The sequence below is a fragment of the Bufo bufo genome, chromosome 2 (assembly GCF_905171765.1).
Source record: "Bufo bufo chromosome 2, aBufBuf1.1, whole genome shotgun sequence".
Taxonomy (NCBI): Eukaryota; Metazoa; Chordata; class Amphibia; order Anura; family Bufonidae; genus Bufo; species Bufo bufo.
In genome coordinates this window covers 787,387,236-787,414,218 of record NC_053390.1, presented here as the reverse complement: position 1 = coordinate 787,414,218, position 26,983 = coordinate 787,387,236, and the positions used below count along the sequence as shown (strand labels likewise).

General features: G+C 46.3%; 1 protein-coding gene across 4 annotated transcripts in view; it reads right to left on the bottom strand.

Annotated features, from left to right (window-relative positions):
- The window catches only part of ZFYVE28 (zinc finger FYVE-type containing 28), a 174,282-nt gene that overhangs the window by 45,856 nt on the left and 101,443 nt on the right, over positions 1-26,983 (bottom strand). For all 4 annotated transcript variants that reach the window (XM_040419208.1, XM_040419209.1, XM_040419210.1 and 1 more), the window contains exons 3-7: positions 11,160-11,297; positions 4,561-4,763; positions 4,135-4,224; positions 1,983-2,072; positions 496-597 (exon numbers count right to left, since the gene is read on the bottom strand). In XM_040419208.1, coding sequence (XP_040275142.1) covers positions 496-597; positions 1,983-2,072; positions 4,135-4,224; positions 4,561-4,763; positions 11,160-11,297 — 623 coding nt within the window. The remainder of the gene's footprint in view (positions 1-495; positions 598-1,982; positions 2,073-4,134; positions 4,225-4,560; positions 4,764-11,159; positions 11,298-26,983) is intronic.

Here is a 26,983-nt window from a genome sequence, read left to right as displayed (position 1 = left end):
GGACTGTCGGCGCAATTTTTTTTGTGACCTGTGCACTGGATTTACATGTAACGTGATGGTGACTCCTCCATTCCACTGTATATCACAGGCTTTCCATGCAGCTCAAGCCTAGCACACCGCTGAATTCTCCAGGCTCAGACACCCGCGCTATGGTAACAGTACAGTTTCAGCAATAATTGCTCTAAATCTTTGCAAACATCCGAGAGGAAACTGACTTCATAAAGTTATAGACCGCAGATATATAGGACGGAGCTGAGGGAGGAAAATTCAATATTGTTACCACATCCTCTGTACATATAAATGATCATAATAATGCAAAACCTCATAAAAACAGTAAACGATATATGCAAAAGATTAAAAGAGAACGTTCCTCGAGGTTGAGCGAAGAACACTATTTTAGCAGGGCACAGAGGAACCATGGGGATGACGGGCACAACTTCTATAAAGAAAATAGGCACAAGGAGACTTCCTCATAAAGGAGAGTCATGGACTTGCCTGATTTTTCGTAGCAACGTGTGGAAAGGCCGGAATAGTTCGGACATGTCTTCCGGTTTGCGATCGAGGTTTAGTGGTCCTTCGGAGTAAACAACAAGTCCGCTGAGAAAAAGATGGAGAAATAAAGATTACAGTGGAACTAAACCGCTATCAGTATATCAAGCCTTCATGCATTCGGTACCAAAGTACCACCCAGTGCCTAATGCACGGACAAGTGACCCTCCAGTTCAAGACAAAAAAGTTGACATTAACTGGGAGTCAAGAGTACACTTCCCAAGTGACCTTTTCATCTGTAGATCTATGGATTACAGGCTCCTCTTGTATCATCCAAGATGGCCGCACCACTTCTCAGACTTCCTGTTGCACGCCGTGCGTTGGTAGTCCAAGACACTGCTTGTCCATCCCAGCTCTTGGATTGGCCAGCACTGCTCACGTGAGCTATGCTAGCCAATCGAAAAGCAGCAGGGAGTGTCTGACTACTAATGCGTGAAACAGGCAGTCTGAGAAGTGGTGCGGCCATCTTGAATAACAGAAGAGGAGCCCAGGAACTGATAGATCTATAGCTAAAATGATGAAAAGGAGGGGACCAGGAGCGATTTGTTGATTCCCCAGTTAATGTGAATTTTTTTCTTGGACTGGAGGGTCCTTCAAAAGTGGGGAAGACTTCTCCTGCCAAGCAGAGAATCACCATTGTTGAAGAATTCCTCTGTGCACCTCCTACATCCATTTCTATCAGCAGAAAACATGCAAGAAGCTACGTACAGAGACGATGTAAGCTGCTTGTAATGCAGATTCCTGCCAGATGAGGGTGCACCAGGCGAGTGTGTGGGAGACCGGTACATGTGAGGGTGGTAGGGGTATGGTGGGAGGCCTTACTGTGACTACTGGCAGAGCTGCAATTACCAGTATGTGCGTGGATGTCTACTGGGACTACAGGGAAAATGGGGAGGGACATTTCTGTACGGGGCCTTCTCTGGTGATTGGGAATGGGAGCACATGGGACAATTATTACAACTAAAGAAGAGAAGGGGTACTACTGTAATTTTTAATAAGAGCTCTATTTTGACTACCAAGGAAGGAAAACCAGAACGTGACCTGGCGAGGCATGCCACTGCCTCCAGCTTGTATAGCCTGGTCACCGGCACCCGTACAAATTTGAACATTGTTGGCCAAACCCAATGTTTTTGGCAGATTTAGTAAACAATCTAACGTATTCGGGGAGAGAAGGAACGGGCGAATTGATCCTTTTGATCTCCCAGGAGGTAAGATGCCATCAGAGAAGCCTGACACCAGCTTTCTCCTCCCTCCCCACTGAAAACACATACATGCTTTGCCAAAACAAGGGTCAGGAGATCGGCCAACTGCTGTTGAAAGCGTATTCTCAGTTAGTAAACATATCCAGATGTTACTGTTGGAGAACTGAAAGGTTCCTCATGTCCAGGTCAGTCAAGAAACCTGACGTCTAAATGGAAGGCACCAACACTTACCATACGATAGCTAGTCTTGGGATTGTAAACATTAATGCTGGTTCATAATCATCAATCATGTCTTGAGTGAGGTATCCAAGCTTTAAGGCTCTGTATGGAGAAAGGCGTTACACAACATTCACGTGGCATACAGAACTATGGCTTTTCTCACTCGTTGACTACAGGGTGGTCATAGACACTAACCAGAAGACCTTAGGCAAGCTCTTGCATGGAGGCAACTTGCCACACACTTTTCACCGTGGTCCAGTTACTAGGGGATAACCCTGTTGTATCCGTAAAAATCCATTAAAAGCGGCTTCCTATGGTCAATGAATTTCATGGGTCATAATTACGTCAAGATTTCTACAGACAGTTAATGGGGGGGGGGGGGGGGGCGCTCTGTGCTAAGCTTTTCGAGAGCATACCATAGCTTTTCGAGAGTTCTTTCGGGCATACCATACCATATGGCCGCACCTGCATTGGTAAGCATACTTACCCGTTTGCTATCACTCGAACCTGGGTTCCTCACTCCCCCACCGCTGCTGCAGTTCCCGTCTGTCAACATCCGGTTTGACGGCTGCTGAAGCCAACCACTGGCGGCAGTAGTGACAAATTCCCCCTTGCGCCACGTGACACAAAGTGGATGTGTTGCCGCTGCAGGCAATGATTGGCTTCAGCTGTCATCAAACTGGATGTCGACACCGAGGAACCGAAGCAGGGAGGGAAAAAAGCCGGAAACCAGCAGCGGGGAGAAGGCAAGTATTCTTCCCTCTGCAGGTTGAGCCACGTAGGGGAAGGGTCTGCCCAAAAGGCCCCTGAAGATAGATGATCCCTTTAAAAGGCGCCTGCTGCATAAGCGTATGGCATAACCAATGTGAAGGCAACCTAAATCACATAAAGATCCTAAAAACCTGTGCCAGGATCAGCTGTCGTAGACTAGGCGCCATTCAGCTTCGCAGAGATTAATCCCATTTCCTATCCGCCTCAACATATAAGAGCGTGAACATGGAAATCAGCTTTTCTGCCAGGAAATAATTCAATTACAGCTGCAGCACAAGCTGCCCTCTACACTGCGGATCTGATAAATCTGAGGGACGGCCCGGTGTGGTGACCGCCGGATGGCGATACCGTTTTACATTCGGACAGTTCCTGTAATGGTTCTTTCTTCTTTTCACAAGCAGAATTTTAATTAAGGGGCTCGCGCTGGAAGAATCCGTAGTGAGGGCGGTGGACCCCTGCTTCTCATCAGCAGGAGAGATAATTTACTTTACTTGACTAAATGCCTTTACAAATGCCAAGTCTCCCTGGCACGGGATCAGCATACTGAATAATTAGGAGGGCCCTAGCAAGGACCGCTATCAGCGGCCACTGTTAACGCTAATTTTGGGAATATTTACAGGCGCACCTCCAGAGCAAATGGCCACTATGCTTAAAGGGCCCGTCTGAGTTAAACGAAAAATTTCTAAATGGCAGGTAAAGGGTTAATTCTCCAGTGCCGTCAATCGGGTTCTCCCGGCTGCGGCCGTGATGTGTGCGTTAACCACACGTGACCACTGCAGCCAATCACAGCCCTGGGTGGTATACGGCACGAGACTGCTTAGGCCGGTGATTGACTGCAGTGGACATGTGCAGTGCACAGGTAGGTCCCCGCTGGAGCGGAGAGGTGTTGAACAAGCACGTATAACGGGTTTAATTATTTCAGCCCTTTCTTTTCCGTTTAGTAATTTTTATTTTAACTCGGACAATCCCTTTAAATAGACACTCCCAGAATCTATATGGTCCCCACTGATTGTATATGTGTCGGCATGCCTAATCAGTTGCTTTAAAACCATACTTTACAATAAACGGATAGATTTTCAGCCTCTCCATTCCCAAAAATGAGACCACTGGGGATACTCGCTGGATCTCAGCATTTGATGAATAGACAGGAAGTCAGTTTAGCTATTCAGGCCTATAAGCCGCACACCGAGCCTCTGGAGCAACTGACTTCCTGTTCACACAACTGACACTGTGAGGATCCGCCAAGTCTCATCAAAAATCTATCAATTAATTGCTATGTGCATTTTTAAAACAATCGACTATACATACCAGCGCATTAACCAACAGTGGGGACAAAATATTTGTTTCTGGGCGTGCCCCTTTAAATATTCTGGCTGCCCCCCAGGATGCTTACCTTTCGACGGTTTCACAGAAGAGGACGATCACTTCCTGCTGTACATAGTACTCTTTTGGGGATTTTACAGGTACCATTGCGGATACATAACTGCGGGAAGAGCAGAAACAGAGGTGGACGGTAAGTGATGAATATTCTGTATTCATACCTAGAAACATTTTCAAGCTCTTCAGGTGCAGGTTGGAAAAACACTACTTAAAAGATTATTCCAGGATTTTACTACTGATGGCCTATCCTGGGAAAGGCCCTCACCCCCAGATATCAATTTATTCATACATTCCCAGGAGGAATAACAGAGGGATGGCAATAGGCAGACTATTTACAAAAACAATTGTGGCAGAAGAGCTTTACGCACATAGTTTTGATGTTCTTCTATACAGTGCACTTGTCTCATGACGAGTTGAGAAAAAAAAAACTAAAAAATACCTTAGTTCAAACTCTGCAAAGAGAACATCAAAGTGCCGGAGAGAGTCTTTTATTTTCTCGGTGTAGATGTTCAGATCCCTGAGGGCCTGGTCTCTGATGATATTGCGAAGTTCCTCGAGGCTTCTGGTGAGGTCTTTAGCCAGCGGTCTCATAGCCATGCTCTCAATCTCTCGGTTCATGATGATTGAACCGGCAGCCAAACACTGGTGGAAGAAAGGAGGATCATCAGAAAGTATTCCATACATACTAATAGGATACAAGGAGAGGCAAGAGCTCTCGGACTTTGTAGCATTAAATGGGGTACAGTACTAGTAAAATATGGTTGACCCCTTAAAAAACAGCACCACAGCTGCCCACAGGTTGTAAACGGTATTGGAGCTCAGCCCTATTCATTTTAAAGGGGTTCTCCGGTTCCATAATGATATTTTTTATATCTGCCCAGAGTACCCCAGACACTGTATATTTTTGCCCCAACTTCCTATTTTTGAGATCAGCGCTTTCCTTCCCCTGTTCTCAGCATCACTGCATTCTGGCAGGAAGTTTACAACCAGAACTTCCTGTGCCCGGCAGTTTATTGCATTTTTTTTTTTTAACCAAACCCAGCATGCTTTGCTCAGTAATGTTTTCGAGTGCTTGCTCCGCCTAGATAACACGTAGAGGGGAGGTGTAGGGGGCAAGCCAACAGAAACATTACAGAGCAAAGTATGCTGGTTAGAAAATCCAACAGGAAACTGATGAAAACAGGAAGTTCTGCATGTAAACATCCTGCCAGGATGCAGTAATGCAGAGAACAGGGGAAGGAAAATGTTGACATGAAAACAGGTATATGGGGCAAAAATATGAAGTGTTTGGGGTACTCTGGACAACTATAAAAATCTCCTTATGGGACTAGAGACCTCTTTAACATTTAAGACTCGGCTCCAAGATATGGTACAAATGGCTCTTAAGTGCAGGTCTTACCTCTGGTACCCTAAGCTGAGGGAGAAAGAAGGTTCTCTGACCCCTACTACCAGTCTTATAGAAGTAAATGGAGAGATGGCCACTCTTGCATCCTGTCCATTGAGGTCTTTTAGCGTTAAAGAGTTTTTAAAAGATTTACATAATGGTTGTGCTTCTTTGTACAATCATAACTGTTAAGGAACAGTTTTTTTGGGGTTTCCCAATGTCTTTATCAGCTTAAAGGGGTTATCCAAATCCTCTAATGCCCCCTCTAATGCCTGAGACCCACACAGGTTGTACTTCAATAGCAGGCCGAGACGGAGACAAGCCTCACTAGCATCACGGGTGATGCTAGGAAGGCTCGTCCCCGTCGCTGCCTGCTATTAGCTGCCCCCCCCCCCCTCTTCAGCTGCACAGCTTGATGCATTTCTCTTATAAGCAGGGAGCATTTTTCTTCTGTGGAATCTGCCAGCGCTGTACTGCTAAGACCTTACTTCCCACTATGTTTCTTTTCAGCTTTTGATCTGACAGAAAAGAAAATGATAGGGAGATCACACTTAGAAAAAGGCAGGAGGCTCCTGTAATTTTCAGAAGCAGTGTAGAAGCAGTTTTTTTTATCAGGCTCACGATCTTAGCTAGCTCTGACACGTCCCCACTTCCTCTCAGCCCTCCTCTGTGTCTCAGTTACTAAGGATGGATATCGCCTGAGAACATGCAGTGGACTGCAACTTAAGTGGAAGTGAGACCCCTAGTGGCCATGACTTTACAGCTTTTTTCAGGTGGACGCAGACATAATTTTTAAATGAAGTGATTTAGAAATTTGCTAGTTACATCCTTTTGTATTAAATTAAATGAAATTTTGTAAAAGTACAGAGACTCTTTTAGACAGGTCGAGCTGCAGTGCTCGTCTGACGTGAACCAATGGTTTATAATGTTTAAGATGATGGTAGTACCCAGGGCAGTCTTTAACAAGGGGCAAAAGGGGCAGCTGCCCCGGGCCCAGTTGCTTCTGCTGGCCACTGCCCCGGGTGTTAGGCTGTCAGCTACACAGGGGGGTGCTATGCCATGCCTGCCAGCACTCCAGGCAGCAAACTGTGAGAGCTGTGATTCTCTTAAGGACCTTAAATGACATCATCATCATGTGACCAGTAACCTAGCAATATTACTGGTCACATGGCTATGAGGTCATCAAAGGTCCTGTCTACCAGGAGTGTTGCTGCAGGAGAAGTTTGCCAGACTTGTGGAGCTTTTTTTGTGAAGGTTACATCAGGAAAGGGTGACATGGGCTGTTATACTAAGATACTGTAAGCTACTGTATAATGTGGGGTGCTGTATACTGTGGGGTGCTGTATACTGTGGGGGCTATACTGCTCTACTGTATACTGTGGGGGGCTGTATACTGTGGGGTCTGTGGGGTGCTGTATACTGTGGGGTGCTGTATACTGGGTGCTATTCTGCTCTACTGTATACTATGGGGTGCTGTATACTGTGGGGTGCTATACGGCTCTACTGTATACTATGGGGTGTTGTATACTGGGTGCTATACTGCTCTACTGTATACTGTGGGGTGCTGTATACTGTGGGGTGCTATACTACTCTACTGTATACTGTGGGGTGCTATACTGCTTTACAGTATACTGTGGGGTGCTGTATACTGTGGGGTGCTATACTGCTTTACTGTATACCTGGGGTGCTGTATACTGTGAGGTGCTGTATTCTCTATAGTTTGGGGTGCTGTATACTGTATACTGTGAGGTGCTGTATACTGTGGGGAGCTGTATATTGTGGGGAGCTATACTGCTCTATTGTATACTGTGGGGTGCTGTATACCGTTGGGTTGTTGTATACTGTGGGGTGCTATACTGCTTTATTGTAAACTGTGGGGAGCTGTATATTGTGGAGTGCTATACTGCTCTACTGTATACTGTGGGGTGCTTTATACTATAGGGTGCTATACTGCATACTGTGGGGTGCTGGGGTGCACTGTAACACTAGGGTGAGCCGAGCCCCGGTCTCCTTCTTGCAGAGCGGTGCCCACTTCCAGCCTGAGCCCAGCTGCCCAGAGCACTGATCCTGAGCCGCTGGAGTCTTCAGAACTGGAAGTATTTACAGTAATTCACTGGACTCTACCAGGGGTGTGGATTTTTTGTGTGTGTGTGTTGTGGTGGAGGGTGTGATTGCATGCTAGGGTGTGGGAAGGCGGGATCCAGGGGGCCCAAGTAAATTTTTGCCCAGGGTCCAATCAATATTAAAGACGGCCCTGGTAGTACCCCATACCAAATTCTAAAGCACCTGTGTAAGTAAGACACAAGCGTCCCAACATTTCTGAAGAAGCGAAAATCCTGAACACCGGCAACAATTTTTATTCTGTTCTGAAAATGCCTGCCCCGAAAGACCAAAAACACACTTAGAATTAGTGTCATCTTTCTTATGTGAAATGGAGCTCTACAGGCAGTAAAGCATCAGCCTCCACAGCAAGAAATTACTGGGGGAAATAGGAGATCGGGAACAAAGACCTGAATAATTTATTTATACTGTTTACTGTCAAGGCAATTTTCTACTGCTATTTCTTGGAATTTTATTTTCTTAAAAAAATCTTGTTTTCCATTATGGATCAATAGTATTATTATTATTAATATATTACTTTAGTATTATTATACACTGCCTGGCCAAAAAACTGTTCACACACACTTTAATATTTCGTTGGACTGCCTTTGGCTTTGATTACGGCACGCATTCGCTGTGGCATCGTTTCCACAAGCTTCTGCAATGTCACAACATTTATTTCTGTCCAGCGTCGCATTCATTTTTCCCCAAGATCTTGGGGATTTGGATAAATGCGCAAAGTCTTCTCCAGCACATCCCAAAGATACTCAATGGGGTTCAGGGGTCTGGACTCTGTGGTGGCCAATCCATGTGTGAAAATGATGTCTCATGCTCCCTGAACCACTCTTTCACAATTTGAGCCTGATGAATCCTGGCATTGTCATCTTGGCATATGCCCGTGCCATCAGGGAAGAACAAATCCCATGATGGAATAACCTGGTCCTTCAGTATGTTCAGGTAGTCGTTGACCTTATTCTCTGGGCACATAACATTGCTGAACCTAGACCTGACCAACTGGGAGGCTCTCATCTATTTGCTTATTTAAATCCTGGTGGTGACTTTTTTTTTTTTTGGCCAAGCAGTGTATTATTACTATATTACTATATTACTCTAGCATTATAATTATTTTACTTTACTGTGTTTCGGTAGTATAATCTAATTATTGTATTACCTTATTGGTATTATTAATATATTACTATATTATAGTTTCTATATTTACTATATTATGAGCATTACTATAGTCAAGCTCGGAGTCGCCTACAGGGAAACAGGTGAATCCCCCCCCCCCCCGAGGGCCCCTAATCCCCCCCCCCCCAAGGGCCCCAAATCCCCCACCTGCTGCACAAGTGGCGCATGGCACGGTACACTGACTGCTCCTCAACCAGCCTATGTGATCATATACGACTGGGTAGATTGGTTAACAAAGTGCCTGGTTATTATCACAGATGCATCAGGAGACTGAGGTAACCTCTAGGTATAGCGGCGGGCTAGCCTGCATCCTCAGGGGCCTGCCCTCTCAAAGTCAGGGGTTGCATGATGTTATACAGTGGGCCCCCAGAATGAATTTTACTGGTGGGCCCTAGGCACCCCAGTCCGACACACATTATTAGTATTAATACACTCTGCTACAATAGTATTAGTATTATATTACTATAATACTCCAGCTTCATTATAATTATATTACTATATTATGCTACCATAGTATTATACAACTTCAGTGTAATTAGTATTATATTAAAACATTATGCTGCTATTGTATTAGTATTATATCACTCCAGTGTAATTAGTATTAGATTAATACATTCTGCTACAATAGTATTAGTAGAATATTACCATAATACTCCAGCATTATTAATATTACATTACTATATTATGCTACCATAGTATTATACAACTTCAGTGTAATTAGTATTATATTAAAACATTATGCTGCTATTGTATTAGTATTATATCACTCCAGTGTAATTAGTATTAGATTAATACATTCTGCTACAATAGTATTAGTAGAATATTACCATAATACTCCAGCATTATTAATATTACATTACTATATTATGCTACCATAGTATTATACAACTCCAGTGTAATTAGTATTATATTACTACATTATGCTGCTATTGTATTAGTATTATATCACTCCAGTGTAATTAGTATTATATTACTACATTCTGCTACAATAGTATTAGCATATTACTATAATACTCCAGCATTATTAATACTATATTACTACATTATGCTACTATAGTATTCGTATTATATTACTCCAGTGTTATTAGTATTTAGGGATGAGCGAATTCCATATTTTGAAATTCGGGTTCGTGTTGTGGTATAATCTGAATTGTGTTATGGATTCCGTTACCACGGACCATAACGCATTTCTATGACGGAATTCCTTTAGAGCCATTTCCGTTATTCATTCCGTCATAATAGAAGTCTCTGGGCTGCAAAACGGATCCGTTCGGTTTACGGTACAGTAGGAATCCTCTCCTGCACAATTCAGATTATACCCCAACGTGAACTCAAATTTAAAAAAATGAAATTTGCTCATCCCTATTAGTATTATATTACTACATTATGCTACGTTCACATCACATTTCTGTCCCGCGTTTAACGGATACACTTCATGCACTTATTTTTATTTTTTACGCAGGATGGTAAAGTGTCATGTACTGCGCTTTTACATCCTGTACATGGTGATGTGAACAGCCCTGAAACCGTAATCACCGTAAGCGTTTTTCAGCAGTCTCATGCTTGACTGGTGCTCTGCTGAAGAGGGAGACACCCCCTTTCTCATGATCAGTGGGACCCCCCCCCAATCAGACACTTATCACCAAAGTTATGGATAGGTGATAAAGGGGTAATCTAGGAGAACCCCTTTAACACCTTTGGTTCCCCAGATTCCTATGACTAGTATGGGTACAATACACCCATCTGAACGGGGCCTTAGGGTACTTTCACATTTGCGGCAGAGGATTCCGGCAGGCAGTTCCGTCGGCAATCCGGATGCAAACGGATGCATTTGTGAGACGGATCCAGATGCGGATCCGTCTCACAAATGCATTGCAATACCGGATCTGTCTTTCCGGTTGTCATCCGGAAAAACGGATCCGGTATTTATTTATTTTCTCATTTTTAAAGGTCTGCGCAGGTGCAGACCGCAAATCCAGATCTGTTTTGCTGGAACACTTGGGGCCGGATCCGGCATTAATGCATTTCAATGGTATTCCAGCAAGTGTTCAGGGTTTTTGGCCAGAGAGAACTGCAGCATGCTGCGGTATTTTCTCCGGCCAAAAAACATAAGAGGGACTGAACTGATGCATCCTGGACGGATTTCTCTCCATACAGAATGCATTAGGATAAAACTGGTCAGTTTTTTCCGGTATTGAGCCCCTGTGACGGAACTGAATAACGGAAAAGAAAAACACTAGTGTGAAAGTACCCTAACTCTGTTATCCACGTGTTTCCATGTGGGTGGGATTGCTCTGTAGATAACGCCTCTGCCACGCTCCTGATATTTGGGGCGACCTAAACCAGTAAGAATAAAGATGGCTTACCTCTGCGCCAAACCACAGCTGTCCAGCCAGATTATCGTGACGAATTTCCTCAGGAAATTTTACACAGAAATCCCGGTTTGCCCGCTCATGCTGAATGCACTCCTCCATTATCTGGTTTATGATGTTCAAAACGTTGTCCTAAAGAGAAAAAAGAAAAAAAAATCTATGAAAATTTCGAAATTCAACCATTAGCCCTTAAAAGAGGAGCCGTCACCTCTCCTCTCTTACTTATATCCTCCAGGTAATAACAATTCCTGAACATTTATTCTTATGACTCTACATTGTGCAGGTCCTCTAATATTCCTACTGGAAGTTTATGAATGAATTACCTGAAGTCTGAAATAAAGGTGCATCTGGGTGTTACCAGCTGGGGGGGTGCCCTGCACAGTCCGACACGGTCAGTCGCCACTGATTGTATACTACTGGTAACACGCAAATTAACTTTTGCAGACTGTTGGCAATTCATTCAAGCTTCTAGTAGGAATAACACAAGGATTATACACAATATTGAGTCATATGGAAAGATGTACGAGTATTCCTATCTTGTACAGTGATGCCATATTGGTAGGCTTTGGCATCACCATATGCCATTATGATTGATAGGGATCGCAGGCCGATTCAGCGCTGAGGACCCGTTATTACATCCCTAAACACTTTGCCCACCTGCTATACAGCAACCATAGATTCCTGTGCTGTTCGCCACCACAGGGCCCCGGTGTGAGGAAGCAAGGCTTCTAGGGCAGAAGGACATCTGCCGGAACATGCCTTTTTACTTTTTTTTGGGATTCTTAAAAATCCCCCCTCCCCCTAAAAAAACCAAGGTACCATAAGACCTCCTACACCTCCATACATACATGTGACCCAGCAGTGGGAAACGTGTCAGCGCTGAGGCCAATCATTGGCTGCAGCAGTGCACATGTTTACATGTGAGGAACCAGGGGCAGACTACGCATTTCTGGGGCCCCAAGCAAAGTTATGTCTTGGGGGCCCTAATAAAAGATGTCTTTTCTAAAGCAAAATACAACAATCCTCACTGCCTCAAGGAGTCTGTTACTGACCAGGCCCCCACGCACTGGTATGTCATTATTACTCTATCCCCTGTATATCATGCCCCAAATATGCGTCACCTTGACCCTAATGTGCCACCAATCTCCAAGTCCAAATGTTGTTCTGCCCCATAAGCTACTCTGCTGTCCAATGTGCCGATATTCTCCCCCAAATACTACTATTCACCCAATGAGCCACCACTCTACCCCCCAATGTGCCACCACTCTGCCGCCGCCCCCCCCCCAATGTGCCACCACTCTGCCCCCCCCAATGTGCCACCACTCTGCCCCTTCCCCAATGTGCCACCACTCTGCCCCTTCCCCAATGTGCCACCACTCTGCCTCCCCCAATGTGCCACCACTCTGCCTCCCCCCAGTGTGCCACCACTCTGCCTCCCCCCTGTGTGCCACCACTCTGCCCCCCCTGTGTGCCACCACTCTGCCCCCCCTGTGTGCCACCACTCTGCCCCCCCGTGTGCCACCACTCTGCCCCCCCGTGTGCCACCACTCTGCCCCCCCGTGTGCCACCACTCTGCCCCCCCGTGTGCCACCACTCTGCCCCCCCGTGTGCCACCACTCTGCCCCCCCGTGTGCCACCACTCTGCCCCCCTATGTGCCACCACTCTGCCCCCCCTATGTGCCACCACTCTGCCCCCCCTATGTGCCACCACTCTTCCCCCCCCAATGTGCCACCACTCTTCCCCCCCCAATGTGCCACCACTCTTCCCCCCCCCAATGTGCCACCACTCTGCCCCGCCCAATGTGCCACCACTCTGCCCCGTCCAATGTGCCACCACTCTGCCCCGTCCAATGTGCCACCACTCTGCCCCGTCCAATGTGCCACCACTCTGCCCCGTCCAATGTGCCACCACTCTGCCCCGTCCAATGTTCCACCACTCTGCCCCCCCAATGTGCCACCACTCTGCGCCCTCTTCCTCCATACTTCTTGTACGCAGCCTGCTGTCTCACGCTGCACGCTATTATCTTACCGCCACTCTAAGCCAATCCAGCAGCGAGTGAACAGCTCGTGTCACCGCAGTCAGTCACAGAGCGGGTCATTGCTATAGTGACTGAGAATGAGAGCCTGCAGTGCAATCTGACCCCCGACATAGAAAAGGATGACTCTGAGGTGTGGGACAGAAGACTGGGAGACACGAAGCCGGATGTCGGACCACCCTCACATAACGCCTCTCCGACAGTGACGTCATGTGCTGCACTGATGCAGAGGTGCAGGCCGGGAGGAGCAGTTAAAGGGACCCTTTAAGGACATCTGCAGTAGTAAATCTGTCCCACCAAATACAGAGAAAGCTTAAAAACACACCAATGTGCACAATACCCCACCACTAGATGGCAGCTAGAGATGAGCGAATTTCATGTTATGAAATCCGTTCACACTTTGTTTGGTGGTAAAAGCAGAATTGCATTATGGATTCCATTACCACGGAACATAACGCAATTTTGTGATTGAATGCACAACGGAATTCTTCAGTTTTTCTTCCAACATAATCTTTCGGGGGAGAGTCGAGAAAATCCCCCCAACAATACTGTAATGTGTATGGGGGCCCTTAAAGGCTATCTACACCTTTGGGGGATAGGTCATCCATATGAGATCATCGGGGTCTGACTCCCAGCACCTCTGCCGATCAGTTACCTGAGGAAACCCCAGCACTCACTGAAGCTCTGGTGAGCGTTGCGACCTCCTCACAATTTACAAAGCACAGCGCCGTCCATTGGATAGTGGCCGTGCTTGGTATTGCAGCTCAGCTCCATTCACTTGAGAGGGACTGAGCTGCGCTTAGGCCACGTGACCGATGAACATGACGTCACTGGCCTAGGAAGAGGCCGCAGCACTCACGGCCTCTTCGTAGAGTTTATCAGCTGGGGTGCCGGGAGTCGACTCTCACCGTCATCACATTTCCCAAGGATAGGCCATCAATATGAAAATCCTGGAGAACCCCTTTTAAAGGGGTATTTCCATCATTAGGATATGCCATCAATGTCAGATAGTAGCGGATTCCATGTGTCCAAGGGATTTTCCAGGATTTTTTATTTTTTTTAAGGGTTAAGAATAAGAAAGAAGCATTATCAACCTCCGCCGATCCTGCACCACCGACGTTCCAATCCTGCATCGGACCCTGCTGATCTGCACTTCCTTTCATGACTCAATGATCCAGATTGATTCGCCACAAATGAGGCTTCTTCTCAGTAACCTGGGCCTCAAGTGCTTTACACTCCTGGCCACGTCAGTAGCTGCCAAGACTGACAGCCCCAAAGCAAGCCGTCCTACGTGCAACGTAACGAGCCAGGCATCAATAATCAAACAATCCTATCGCTTTATGGCCCGTCTCGCCGTTGAAATATATGCATTAAACTACTTACTGACGAGCGCCATCAATCTCGTGATACCAGGAGTTATCATATTTTTAAAAAATAACCAACTTTTGTGTGTAAATTTTTAGTGGATGGCATTTGGGTAGAATAAATCAAGCGCGCCGCGATGGCTGAAGACCCATTTCCTGCATTTATTGACTAATATAAAGATTTATCATCTGCAGCTCGGAGAAATGCAAATCGGGTGTATATTTAGCGATCCGTCCCCTGGATCTCCTCTCTTTGGCGGAAGGGGGGGGGGGGTAGGAGATTTATTGGCATTGCAGGGTTTTGCAGGGAGACGGCAGCACATGGCTCAGCTCATTAGGCCCGAAGCCTCGCTGCAAAGCTCACGCTTATTTCCTGTGTTATTAGCGCTCGTTACAAAATCACAATAAAAGTGAGCATGGGTCACGGGGCAAAAACGAAATAACGGAGGCGGTCAGACAAAGGAAATAAAATCTAATGACTGGACGATGATCGCGGTTATCAGTTATCTGCGGTTTTGAGAGTCACCGATAACTCACGGATAGGGGTACTAAAAAAAAAAAAATCATGCAGATAGGCGTGGGTTCACATCATGTTTTGCCCAACCTTTTAACGTATACAAAAAACGTATACGTTAAACGGATGCCTCAGACTGATGCCATACAGTGGCATCTGTTTACCATACAGTTAAATTGTAAAAAAAAAAAGTATACTTTTTTTTTTTTACCGGACTGTGCAGGATACAGGACAGGATACGTTTTTTTTTACCGGACTGTGCAGGATACAGGACACGTTTTTTTTTTACCGGACTGTGCAGGACTTTTGCATGTTTTTTTTTTTGTAACGTATATGTCAAACGGAGGCATAAAAATTGATGTGAACCCACCCTAAAGGCCCATTCATGTACATGGAGAGCGTAGTACGACACTTATTTAAGATCCCAGTATTTACACATGTAGCAGAGCTGACTTAGTGATGAGCCCATCCTAAGAGGAGCTGTCAGCTCTCCATTTTAGGAAATACCCAACTTCGCCCCCCCCCCCCCCCCCCCCCTCCAGAGGCTGCGGTGCTTCGTGAGCGCCACAGTCTCTTCCTAGGCCATATGACATCACATTCATTGTTACATGGTCTTGGTGCAGCTCAGTCCCATCTGAGTGATTGGGGCTGAGCTGTAATACCAAGCGCAGTGCTATCAAATGGACAGCGCTGTGCCTGGTAAGGAGTAAAGAGGCTGCGGCTCTTACTGGGACATCGCGGTCTCCTCAAACAGCTGATTGGTGGGGGTGCCAGGAGTCGGACCCCCACATCTCATACCTCTCTGAGTACAGATGTCATAGATGTTACCTGCAGTCCTATGTAACACCCCACATAACACAGTGAACTATTGTGTTATGTGGGGTGTTACATAGGACTACACGGAACACCTACTACATTATCTGCACACAGAAAGTTATCACTGCTATCTGGGCTGTTACATAGGACTGCAGGTGACAAATTAAAACTTGGAGGAGTGGATGAGACGCAGGTCACAGTAGTGAGCAGCTCTACATATAGGGGAATACAACACCACATACCTGTTACATCCAGGGTCATCTCCTGCCTTGTAGATCTTCTCTTTCCTCTTCTCCTCCGTTTGACCCAGACCGCCATGACAAATTCTTTCAGCCGCATCTCATCTCTACAGAGTTTGTTACACAGACATGTTAGATTTCTCATAATTGGGGTCATTTATCAAACTGGTGTAAAGTAGAACTGGCTTAGGTGCCCATAGCAACCAATCAGACTTCACCTTTTATTTTACAAAGAAGCTGTCAAAAATGAAAGGTGGAATCTGTTGCTGTGGGTAACTAAGCCAGTTCTACTTTACACCAGTTTGATAAATTACCCCAAAGGTCCCTATAGTGTCTACAGCAATTATAATGTCCTCTAGAGTGTCCCCAGTAATATTGTGCTCCAGGTAATAATGCCTGTATAGTGTCCCCAAAAATAATGTCATCTTGTCCCCTAACAGCAACGCCCCCCACACTGCCCCATATAGTAATTTCCCCCACACTGCCTCATATAGCGATTTCCCCCACACTGTCCCATATAGTAATTTCCCCCACACTGTCCCATATAGTAATTTCCCCCACACTGTCCCATATAGTAATTTCCCCCACACTGTCCCATATAGTAATTTCCCCCACACTGTCCCATATAGTAATTTCCCCCACACTGTCCCATATAGTAATTCCCCCCACACTGTCCCATATAGTAATTTCCCCCACACTGTCCCATATAGTAATTTCCCCTACACTGCCCCCATATAGTAATTCCCCCCACACTGTTCCCCATGTAGTAGGTTGCCTCCACAAAGTAATTTGCCCCCACACTGCCCTTCATTAAGTAATGTGCCCCCACACTGCCCTTCATTAAGTAATGTGCCCCCACACTGCCCTTCATTAAGTAATGTGCCCCCACACTGCCCTTCATTAAGTAACGTGCCCCCACACTGCCCTTCATTAAGTAATGTGCCCCCACACTGCCCTTCATTAAGTAATGTGCCCCCACACTGCCCTTCATTAAGTAACGTGCCCCCACACTGCCCTTCATTAAGTAATTTGCCCCCACACTGCCCTTCATTAAATAATTTGCCCCCACACTGCCCCCAATTAAGTAATTTGCCCCCAGGAAACATTTGCCCCCACTGTCCCTATAGTAATATGTCCTCCTCTGCCCCCCAAAGTTGGCACACACACAAAAAACAAAACGGCTCATAGTTACCTGTGTCCGGAATGGTTAGGCAGGCGTGCGTACGTCAAAGCCCTGCGCGCACTCCTATAAAGGCGCGTGATGGCGTCACCACACACGCCGCGCTTTTACCACCACATAGGCCTCAGGCCTACTAGGCTTGAAGCCTATGGCGGTGATAGGCGGCGGAGCAGGGAACTATGCGCTCCCGTGCCCCGCCGTAGTTTGTGGGCGTTTGGGTCAGCGTTGGGCCCCCCAGCGATGCCGGGCCCGGGGCTACAGACCCAAACACCCCGATTATAATCCGCCACTGGGGACAAGTTTTACTTTCTAATGGCACCATTTACGGTTGCATACAATATAGTAGGTTTCTGTTTCTGATAGTAGCGGATCTAAGGGCTCTTTCACACTTGCGTTATTGTCTTCCGGCATAGAGTTCCGTCGTCGGGGCTCTATGCCGGAAGAATACTGATCAGGATTATCCTAATGCATTCTGAATGGAGAGTAATCCGTTCAGGATGCATCAGGATGTCTTCAGTTCCGGTACGGAACGTTTTTTGGCCGGAGAAAATACCGCAGCATGCTGCGCTTTTTGCTCCGGCCAAAAATCCTGAAGACTTGCCGCAAGGCCGGATCCGGGATCAATGCCCATTGAAAGGCATTGATCCGGATCCGGCCTTAAGCTAAACGTCGTTTCGGCGCATTGCCGGACCCGACGTTTAGCGTTTTCTGAATAGTTACCATGGCTACCGGGACGCTAAAGTCCTGACAGCCATGGTAAAGTGCAGCGGGGAGCGGGGGAGCAGCATACTTACCGTCCGTGCGGCTCCCCGGGCGCTCCAGAGTGACGTCAGGGCGCCCCAAGCGCATGGATCATGTGATCACATGGATCACGTCATCCATGCGCATGGGGCGCTCTGACGTCATTCTGGAGCGCCCCGGGAGCCGCACGGACTGTAAGTATACCGCTCCCCCGCTCCCCGCTCCTACTATGGCAACCAGGACTTTAATAGCGTCCTGGGTGCCATAGTAACACTGAAAGCATTTGGAAGACGGTTCCGTCTTCAAATGCTTTCAGTACACTTGCGTTGTTACGGATCCGGCAGGCACCTCCGGCAACGGAAGTGCATGCCGGATCCCAACAACGCAGGTGTGAAAGAGCCCTTAGGCTGCAAAACTGCTTTACCTTTAATTGAAGGGAAGACTGATTCTCTTCTGGGAGGAAGGACAACAGTAAGCAAGAGTCGAGAAGAACCCCTAAAAAGACTTTTTGCAGAGCCGGAACAAGGTTGGATTTTTTTACATTTATGATCCATCCCAGATCCGTGAAGGTCTTTTGAACAAGGTCTAGATGTACCAGAAGCTGATTTTCTGATTCTGCTGTCAATAGGAAGTCGTCCAAGTACGGCACAATAAGAATGCCCTGTAGATGAAGATAACTGGTTATTTCTGCCACTACTTTCGTGAATATTCTGAAAGCTGATGACAGGCCAAAGGGGAGCGCCTGAAATTAAAAGTGACAGAGGCGACCTCTCATAAATACTGCTATCCTGAGAAATCTTTGATGATCTTTGAAAATAGGTATATGGTAATACGAGTCCTCCCTGCAAATGTATTGTCGCCATGTAACAATGCTAAGGAAGCAGATTTATTGTTGATTTTATGATCTCCATCTTGAACTTTTTGTAAGATAGGCACTTGTTTAGACTCCTTAGGTTTATAATAAGCCTGAAGGATCCCCCTGGCTTTTTTATGAGAAAAACTGGGGAATAAAATCCTTGCTGTTGTTCGCTTTCTGGAACTGGTAGCAGGACCTCTTTTTGAATTAAGTTGGTTATCGCTGCCTCTAGGGAAGACTGTTCCTCTTTCTTTGCCAACTGTTTGTTGACAATAAAGTGGTCTGGTGGGTAAGTGCTGAATTCTAGCATGAAACCCCTTTGAATGGCAGCTAGTATCCAAGGGGAGGTTCCTATATCTCTCCATTGTGGAACAAAAAATTTAATCTTGCTCCCACCTGGCCTTTGGCGTCATTGAGCGGGATATGACGAGTTGTCAGGATTGAAGAGGAATCCCTTGTTTCTTCCTCTTGATGATTGCCATCTTCCTGAGTATTCTCGCTTCTTTTGTTCTGGTTTAGGTTTCCTTTGACTCCGAAAGGAGAGTCTCTGATGAAAATATTTTGAGTCAGTGGGAAAACCTTTCTTCTTATCGGAAGCTTGCTCTAAAACGTCATCCAACACTGACCCAAAAAGCCTATCCCCCTCACATGGGATGGAACATAACCGGTTTTTCGAACAAGCATCTCCCGACCAAGAGCGGAGCCATACGGCCCTGCGGGCAGCATTAGCAATAGCAGCTGATCTTGCTGACAACGTGACTAAATCTGCCGAGGCGTCGGACAGAAAATGTGAGGCCTATTTAAGCATGGGCAATGAGGCCAAAATCGCTTCCCTTGGGGTTCCTGCTGCAAGAGGATCCTCTAGCTGATTGAGCCATACAGATAGGGATCTGGCGGTACAGGTCGATGCAATGCTTGCTCTGAACATAGCTGTATTTACTTCCCAAGCCTTTTTCAGTGGGTTCTCACACTTCTTATCCATTGGATCACAAAGTAATCCCATGTCCTCATGATTTTTTGGATATTCGTGCCACTGGAGCATCAATCTTTGGAGTTTTATCCCAGAGATTTGAGTCAGAGTCGAAAATGGATACTTTTCAAGTGTTTGTAATCGGGGCTCTCTTTTCGGGATCCTTCCACTCCCTTGAGATTAGGGCCTTGACATTATTATGGATCGGAAAGACACGTCTTTTCCTTTCTCCTAGACCCTGAAACATAAGGCCCCTTTCACACGAGCGAGTATTCCGCGCGGATGCGATGCGGGAGGTGAACGCATTGCACCCGCACTGAATACCGACCCATTCATTTCTATGGGGCTGTGCACACGAGCGGTGATTTTCACGCATCACTTTTGCGTTGCGTGAAAATCGCAGCATGCTCCTCTTTGTGCGTTTTTCACGTAACGCAGGCCCCATAGAAATGAATGGGGTTGCGTGAAAATCGCAAGCATCCGCAAGCAAGTGCGGATGCGGTGCGATTTTCACGCACGGTTGCTAGGAGACGATCGGGATGGGGACCCGATCATTATTATTTTCCCTTATAACATGGTTATAAGGGAAAATAATAGCATTCTTAATACAGAATGCATAGTACAATAGGGCTGGAGGGGTTAAAAAAAAAAAAAAAAAAAATTTAACTCCCCTTAACCCCTTAAGGACTCAGCCCTATTTCACCTTAAGGACTTGGCCATTTTTTGCAAATCTGACCAGTGTCACTTTAAGTGCTCATAACTTTAAAACGCTTTGACTTACCCAGGCCGTTCTGAAATTGTTTTTTCACATATTGTACTTCATGACACTGCTAAAATTGGGTCAAAAAAGTAAATTTTTTTGCATAAAAAAATACAATTTTTAACGAAAATTTTGAAAAATTAGCAAATTTCAAAGTTTTAGTTTCTCTACCTCTGTAATACATAGTAATACCCCCAAAAATTGTGATGACTTTACATTCCCCATATGTCTACTTCATGTTTGTAGCATTTTGGGAATGATATTTTATTTTTTGGGGATGTTACAAGGCTTAGAAGTTTAGAAGCAAATTTTGAAATTTTCTGAAATCTTCAAAATCCCACTTTTTATGGACCAGTTCAGGTTTGAAGTCATATTGTGAGGCTTAGATAATAGAAACCTCCAAAAAATGACCCCATTCTAGAAACTACACCCCTTAAGGTATTCAAAACAGTTTTTTCAAACTTTATTAACCCTTTAGGTCTTCCACAAGAGTTAATGGCAGATGGAGAAACAATTTTGAAATTTCTATTTTTTGGAAAATTTTCCAATATAATAAATTTTTTCCAGGAGTAAAACAAGGGTTAACTGCCAAACAAAACTCAAAATGGGTTGCCCCGATTCTGTAGTTTGCAGAAACACCCCATATGTGGTCGTAAACTACTGTTTGGCCGAACGGGAGCACATAGAAGGAGGGGAACACCATATGGGTTTTGGAAGGCAGATTTTGCAGGACTGGTTTTGTTTATACCATGTCCCATTTGAAGCCCCCTGTTGCACCCCTAGAATAGAAATTTCAAAAAAGTGACTCCATCTAAGAAAGTACACCCCTCAAGGTATTCAAAACTGGGTTTACAAACTTTGTTAACCCTTTAGGTGTTCCACAAGAGTTGATGGCAGATGGAGAAACAATTTTGAAATTTCTATTTTTTGGAAAATTTTCCAATATAATCAATTTTTTCCAGGAGTAAAACAAGGGTTAACTGCCAAACAAAACTCAAAATGGGTTGCCCCAATTCTGTAGTTTGCAGAAACACCCCATATGTGGTCGTAAACTACTGTTTGGCCGAACGGGAGCACATAGAAGGAGGGGAACACCATATGGGTTTTGGAAGGCAGATATTGCAGGACTGGTTTTGTTTATACCATGTCCCATTTGAAGCCCCCTGTTGCACCCCTAGAATAGAAATCTCAAAAAAGTGACTCCATCTAAGAAAGTACACCCCTCAAGGTATTCAAAACTGGGTTTACAAACTTTGTTAACCCTTTAGGTGTTCCACAAGAGTTGATGGCAGATGGAGAAACAATTTTGAAATTTCAATTTTTTGGAAAATTTTCCAATATAATCAATTTTTTCCAGGAGTAAAACAAGGGTTAACTGCCAAACAAAACTCAAAATGGGTTGCCCCAATTCTGTAGTTTGCAGAAACACCCCATATGTGGTCGTAAACTACTATTTGGCTAAACGGCAGGACATAGAAGAAGGGGAACGTCATATGGTTTTTGGAAGGCAGATTTTGCTGGACTGGTTTATTTACACCATGTACCCTTTCAAGCCCCCTGATGCACCCCTAGAGTAGAAACTCCACAAAAGTGACCCCATCTAGGAAACTACGGGATCAGGTGGTTGTTGTTTTGGGACTATTTTAGGGGTAAATATGATTTTTGGTTGCTCTATATTACTCTTTTTTGAGGCAATGTAACAAAAAAAAATCTAAAATTGTTTCTACATTCGCTATTTAGTTTTGTGGAACACCTAAAGGGTTAACATAGTTTGTAAAGTAACTTTTGAATACCTTGAGGGGTGTAGTTTCTTAGATGGGGTCACTTTTTTGGAGTTTCTAGTCTAGGCTACATCAGAGGGGGCTTCTAATGGGACATGGTGTCAAAAAAAAAAACTGTCCATCAAAATCTGCCTTCCAGAAACCATATGGAGTTCCCTTCGTTCTATGCCCTGCCGTGCGGCTATATAGCCATTTACGACCACATATGGGGTGTTTCTGCAAACTACAGAATCAGGGCCATAAATATTGAGTTTTGTTTGGCTGTTAACCCTTGCTTTATTACCGGCAAAAAGGATTCAAATGGAAATTTTGCCCAAAAATGGGTGTTTTGGCACCGTTTTTATTTTATATTTTTAACACCGTTCATCCGAGGCGTTTGGGCAAAAGTTATTTTTATAGCGACGACTTTTACGCACGCGACGATGCCCAATATGTATGGCTCTCAGACTTTGGAGACACTAAGCAGGCATCCTAAAAACTGCGGCCCTCCAGATGTTGTAAAACTACAATTCCCACCATGCCCTGCTGATGGCTGTAGGTTGTCTGGGCATGCTGGGAGTTATAGTTTTACAACATCTGGAGGGCCGCAGTTTGAGGATGCCTGCACTAAAACTAATATTTTTTGGGGAAAAAAATAATGTTTCCGTGTCTCCAAAGTCTGAGAGCCATAGTTTTTTATGTTCTGTAGTGGACTGTTGGGGATTATAAAAATTTAGTACTCCATGGAAGTGTGATACTCCCTGAAGCAATCGATAACGCAGAGGCCCGGATGATCGGGGCAAGTGTCGCACTGAGTGGTGGTGTCCTTCCGTATCCCCCTCCTGCGACACACTGCACTTTTTTTGGGTTCGTCCCTTCTTTCCAGTATGGGGGACCACACCTGGAAAGTGTTGGCCAGGGACGATCCGGGCGCCTCCAATTCCCGAGGTACTCCGGCCTGCTCTTTCCCGGTCCGAAAAGATCAGGTCCTTGAGGACTGCCTCATAGAATTGGAGGAATGTCCCTGTGCTGCCAGCGCTTCGGGATAGTACAAAAGAGTTGTACATGGCAACTTGCACCAAGTAGACCGCAACTTTTTTGTACCATGCCCGGGTTTTGCGCATGGCGTTATATGGCTTGAGGACTTGATCCGAGAGATCAACTCCTCCCATATACCGATTGTAGGCGACGATACAATCGGGCTTGAGGACCGTTGCCGCGGTACCTCGCACAGGGACAGGGGTGATGCCATTACCATGAATTGTGGACAGCATAAGGACATCCCTCTTGTCCTTATACCTGACCAGCAACAGGTTTCCAGTGATAAGGGCACGGGTCTCACCCCTGGGGATAGGTACCTGGAGGGGGTAGGCAGGGAGGCCGCGTTGATTTTTCCGCACGGTCCCACAAGCGAACGTGGATCTGGCGGCAAGGGACCTGAACAAGGGAATGCTGGTATAAAAGTTGTCCATGTACAAGTGGTAACCCTTATCCAGCAGTGGGTACATAAGGTCCCACACGAGTTTCCCGGTAACACCCAGAGTGGGGGGACATTCTGGGGGTTGAATCCGGGAATCTCGCCCCTCGTACACACGAAATTTGTAAGTGTACCCTGAGGTACACTCACAAATTTTGTATAGCTTCACGCCATACCTCGCCCGCTTTGTGGGAATATATTGGCGGAAACTGAGTCTCCCCTTGAACGCAACGAGAGACTCATCAACTGCGACCTCCCTTCCAGGTACGTAGGCCTGCTGAAATGTGGCCCCAAAGTGATCGATGACCGGCCGTATCTTATACAGCCGGTCATAGGCAGGATCACCTTGGGGTGGACATGCTGCATTATCGGAATAATGCAGACATTTCCGGATGGCCTCAAACCGGGGACGTGTCATGACCATACTGTACAGTGGGGTCTGGTATAGGACGTCCGCACTCCAGTATTGCCTGACACTGGGTTTTTGGACTAGACCCATATGCAGCACGAGGCCCCAAAATGTCCTTATCCCGGCTGCACTGACCGGCGTCCAGCCACCGGGTCTAGCCAAAAATGAGCCTGGGTTTTGAGCGACGAACTGTTGGGCGTACAGATTCGTCTGCTCCACCATCAGATTCACCAGTGGGTTACTGAAAAAAAAACTAAAATAGTCTATTTCAGTAAACCCCACTGTGGGAATCTGGATTCCAGGATTGTCAGCAAAATCCGGAATCTCAGGCTCAAAGTCCACTGGGGGACACCAGCTAAGTTCATCGGCAGGGGGCTCCGGTGGACTTATTTGGTGGGCCGGGAAACCAGTACGAACCCCAGGGCGGCTCGTACTAGGGTGGGCCACAGGATCCCTAGCATGTGGGGCCCCTGGCTCCGCCTGGCGGCGTCTCCGCCGCCTTGGTGGCTCATCGTCATCAGATGATGATGAGGAGGATGCGGATGATAAAAGGAACGTGGGGTCATCCTCATCCTCACTGGGGCTCTCAGAGTCGGAGGCAATCTGGGCGTATGCCTCCTCGGCCGAGAACATCCGGCGGGCCATGGGTGTGTGTGCGTGTAGGTGTGCGTGTGTGTAAACCTTTATTATATGTGCGTGTGTGTGGGGGCAACGGGTGTTCGCGTACTAAAAAAGGCAAAAAAAGAAAGGGCAAGTGTTAGGAAAAAAAAAAGTTCAAACTTGCTGATCAGCGGTACAACGCTGATCAGCGGTCGGTGGGGTGTGATGCGCTAACAGTGGACGGACGCTAAAAAGTGACGGCCAGTCAGCGCACGCAGAAAATAAAAAAAAAGTGGTGGTAAGGGGGCTGGTGGTCAGGGGAGGGGGGGGGCTGGTGGTGGGGAAGGGCAAGTGGCAGGGGGGGATCTGGGGTCTGATGGATGGATCAAAGAAAGTTTGGAAATAAAAGTTTTTTTTTGTTTTTTTTTCCTAACTAACTTTCCCCTTCTTTTCCTGCCTAACGGTGCCTCTCCCTCACTGACCCTAACCTACCTGGGTGGCGATGGGTGCAGGAGGGTGATGGATGCCGATTAGGGGGACACAGGAGCTGGTTCTGGACGGTGCTGCACGGTCAGGGTGCTGGACAGGAAGAGGAGGGGAGAGAGGAGCGCAGGAAGTTTGAATCTCGCGCCTCTCTCCCCTGCACCAATCAGCACCCTGGACAGCAGGCATCAGCACCAGGGCCAGCACCGCCTCTTCAAATCCTCGGACTGCGATAGGTGGTGTATAATTACGCCACCGATCGCAGTCTTTTTCCGGTTCATCGGGTCACAGGACACCCGAATGGACCGGAAACGCAGAAAACCGCAGGTCTGAATTGACCTGCGGTTTTCTGCGATCGTCGATGCGGGGGGGTCAAATGACCCCCCCCTGCATTGTTACGGGATGCCGGCTGAATGATTTCAGCCGAAATCCCGTTCCGATTAACCCCTGGGGCGCCGGAATGCCGATTTCAAGTTAGGACGTACCGGTACGCCCTGAGTCCTTAAGGACTCGGGAAATAGGGCGTACCGATACGCCCTGCGTCCTTAAGGGGTTAATCCACTTGTTCGCGTAGCCCGGCATCTCCTTCTGGCTTCATCTGATCTCTGTGCAGCAACAGGACCTTTGGTGACGTCATTCTGGTCATCACATGATCCATCACCATGGTAAAAGATCATGTGACGTACCATGTGATGACCGGAGTGACGTCATCAAAGGTCCTGTTGCTGCACAGAGATCAGATGAAGACAGAAGGAGATGCCGGCATCGCGAACAAGTGGATTAAGGTGAGTTAAAATATTATTTAAAAAAATGTAACCCCTCCAGCGCTGTTTTACTATGCATTCTGTATTCAGAATGCTATTATTTTCCCTTATAACCATGTTATAAGGGAAAATAATACAATCTACAGAACACCGATCCCAAGCCCGAACTTCTGTGAAGAAGTTCGGGTTTGGGTACCAAAACACGCGCGATTTTTCTCACGCGAGTGCAAAACGCATTACAATGTTTTGCACTCGTGCGGAAAAATCGCGGGTGTTCCCGCAACGCACCCGCACATTTTCCCGCAACGCCCGTGTGAAAGAGGCCTAAGATTCTGGATAGAACGACTTTCTTTAGACTCCTCCAGGTGCATAGTAGCTCTTATAGTTTTTAAGAGACTATCTGTATCTTCCGGGAGAAACTGGTCTCCCCTGCCCATCGTCAGATGAATTAGAGTCTATGTCAGAAGCAATCTCCCCTTCATCCAAATCCAACTCGAATAACAGGGAATTCTGGGATTTGTGAGACGTAGAGGCTTGCGGTGAAGAGGGAGGTAGCCTAGACTCCACTGCAGCATTAACCTCTTCACGAATCATACTCCGCATGGAGTCTAAGAAGAAAGGAGATTCTTCAGCCACCACTTTTTCAGCACATTTGGGGCAAAGTGATTTTTTGGCTTTAGATATAAAATGACTTTTTGCAGATAGTGCATTTTTTGCGACTAGAATCACACCCAGGTTCCTTGGAGGTGGAGGTGTCTCTACCGTACAAAATTTAAAAATGATACAGGGATCAGAAAACTTCCAAGGAATAGACACCAACACCAGGCACCAAAGGTGGATAATAGGCGT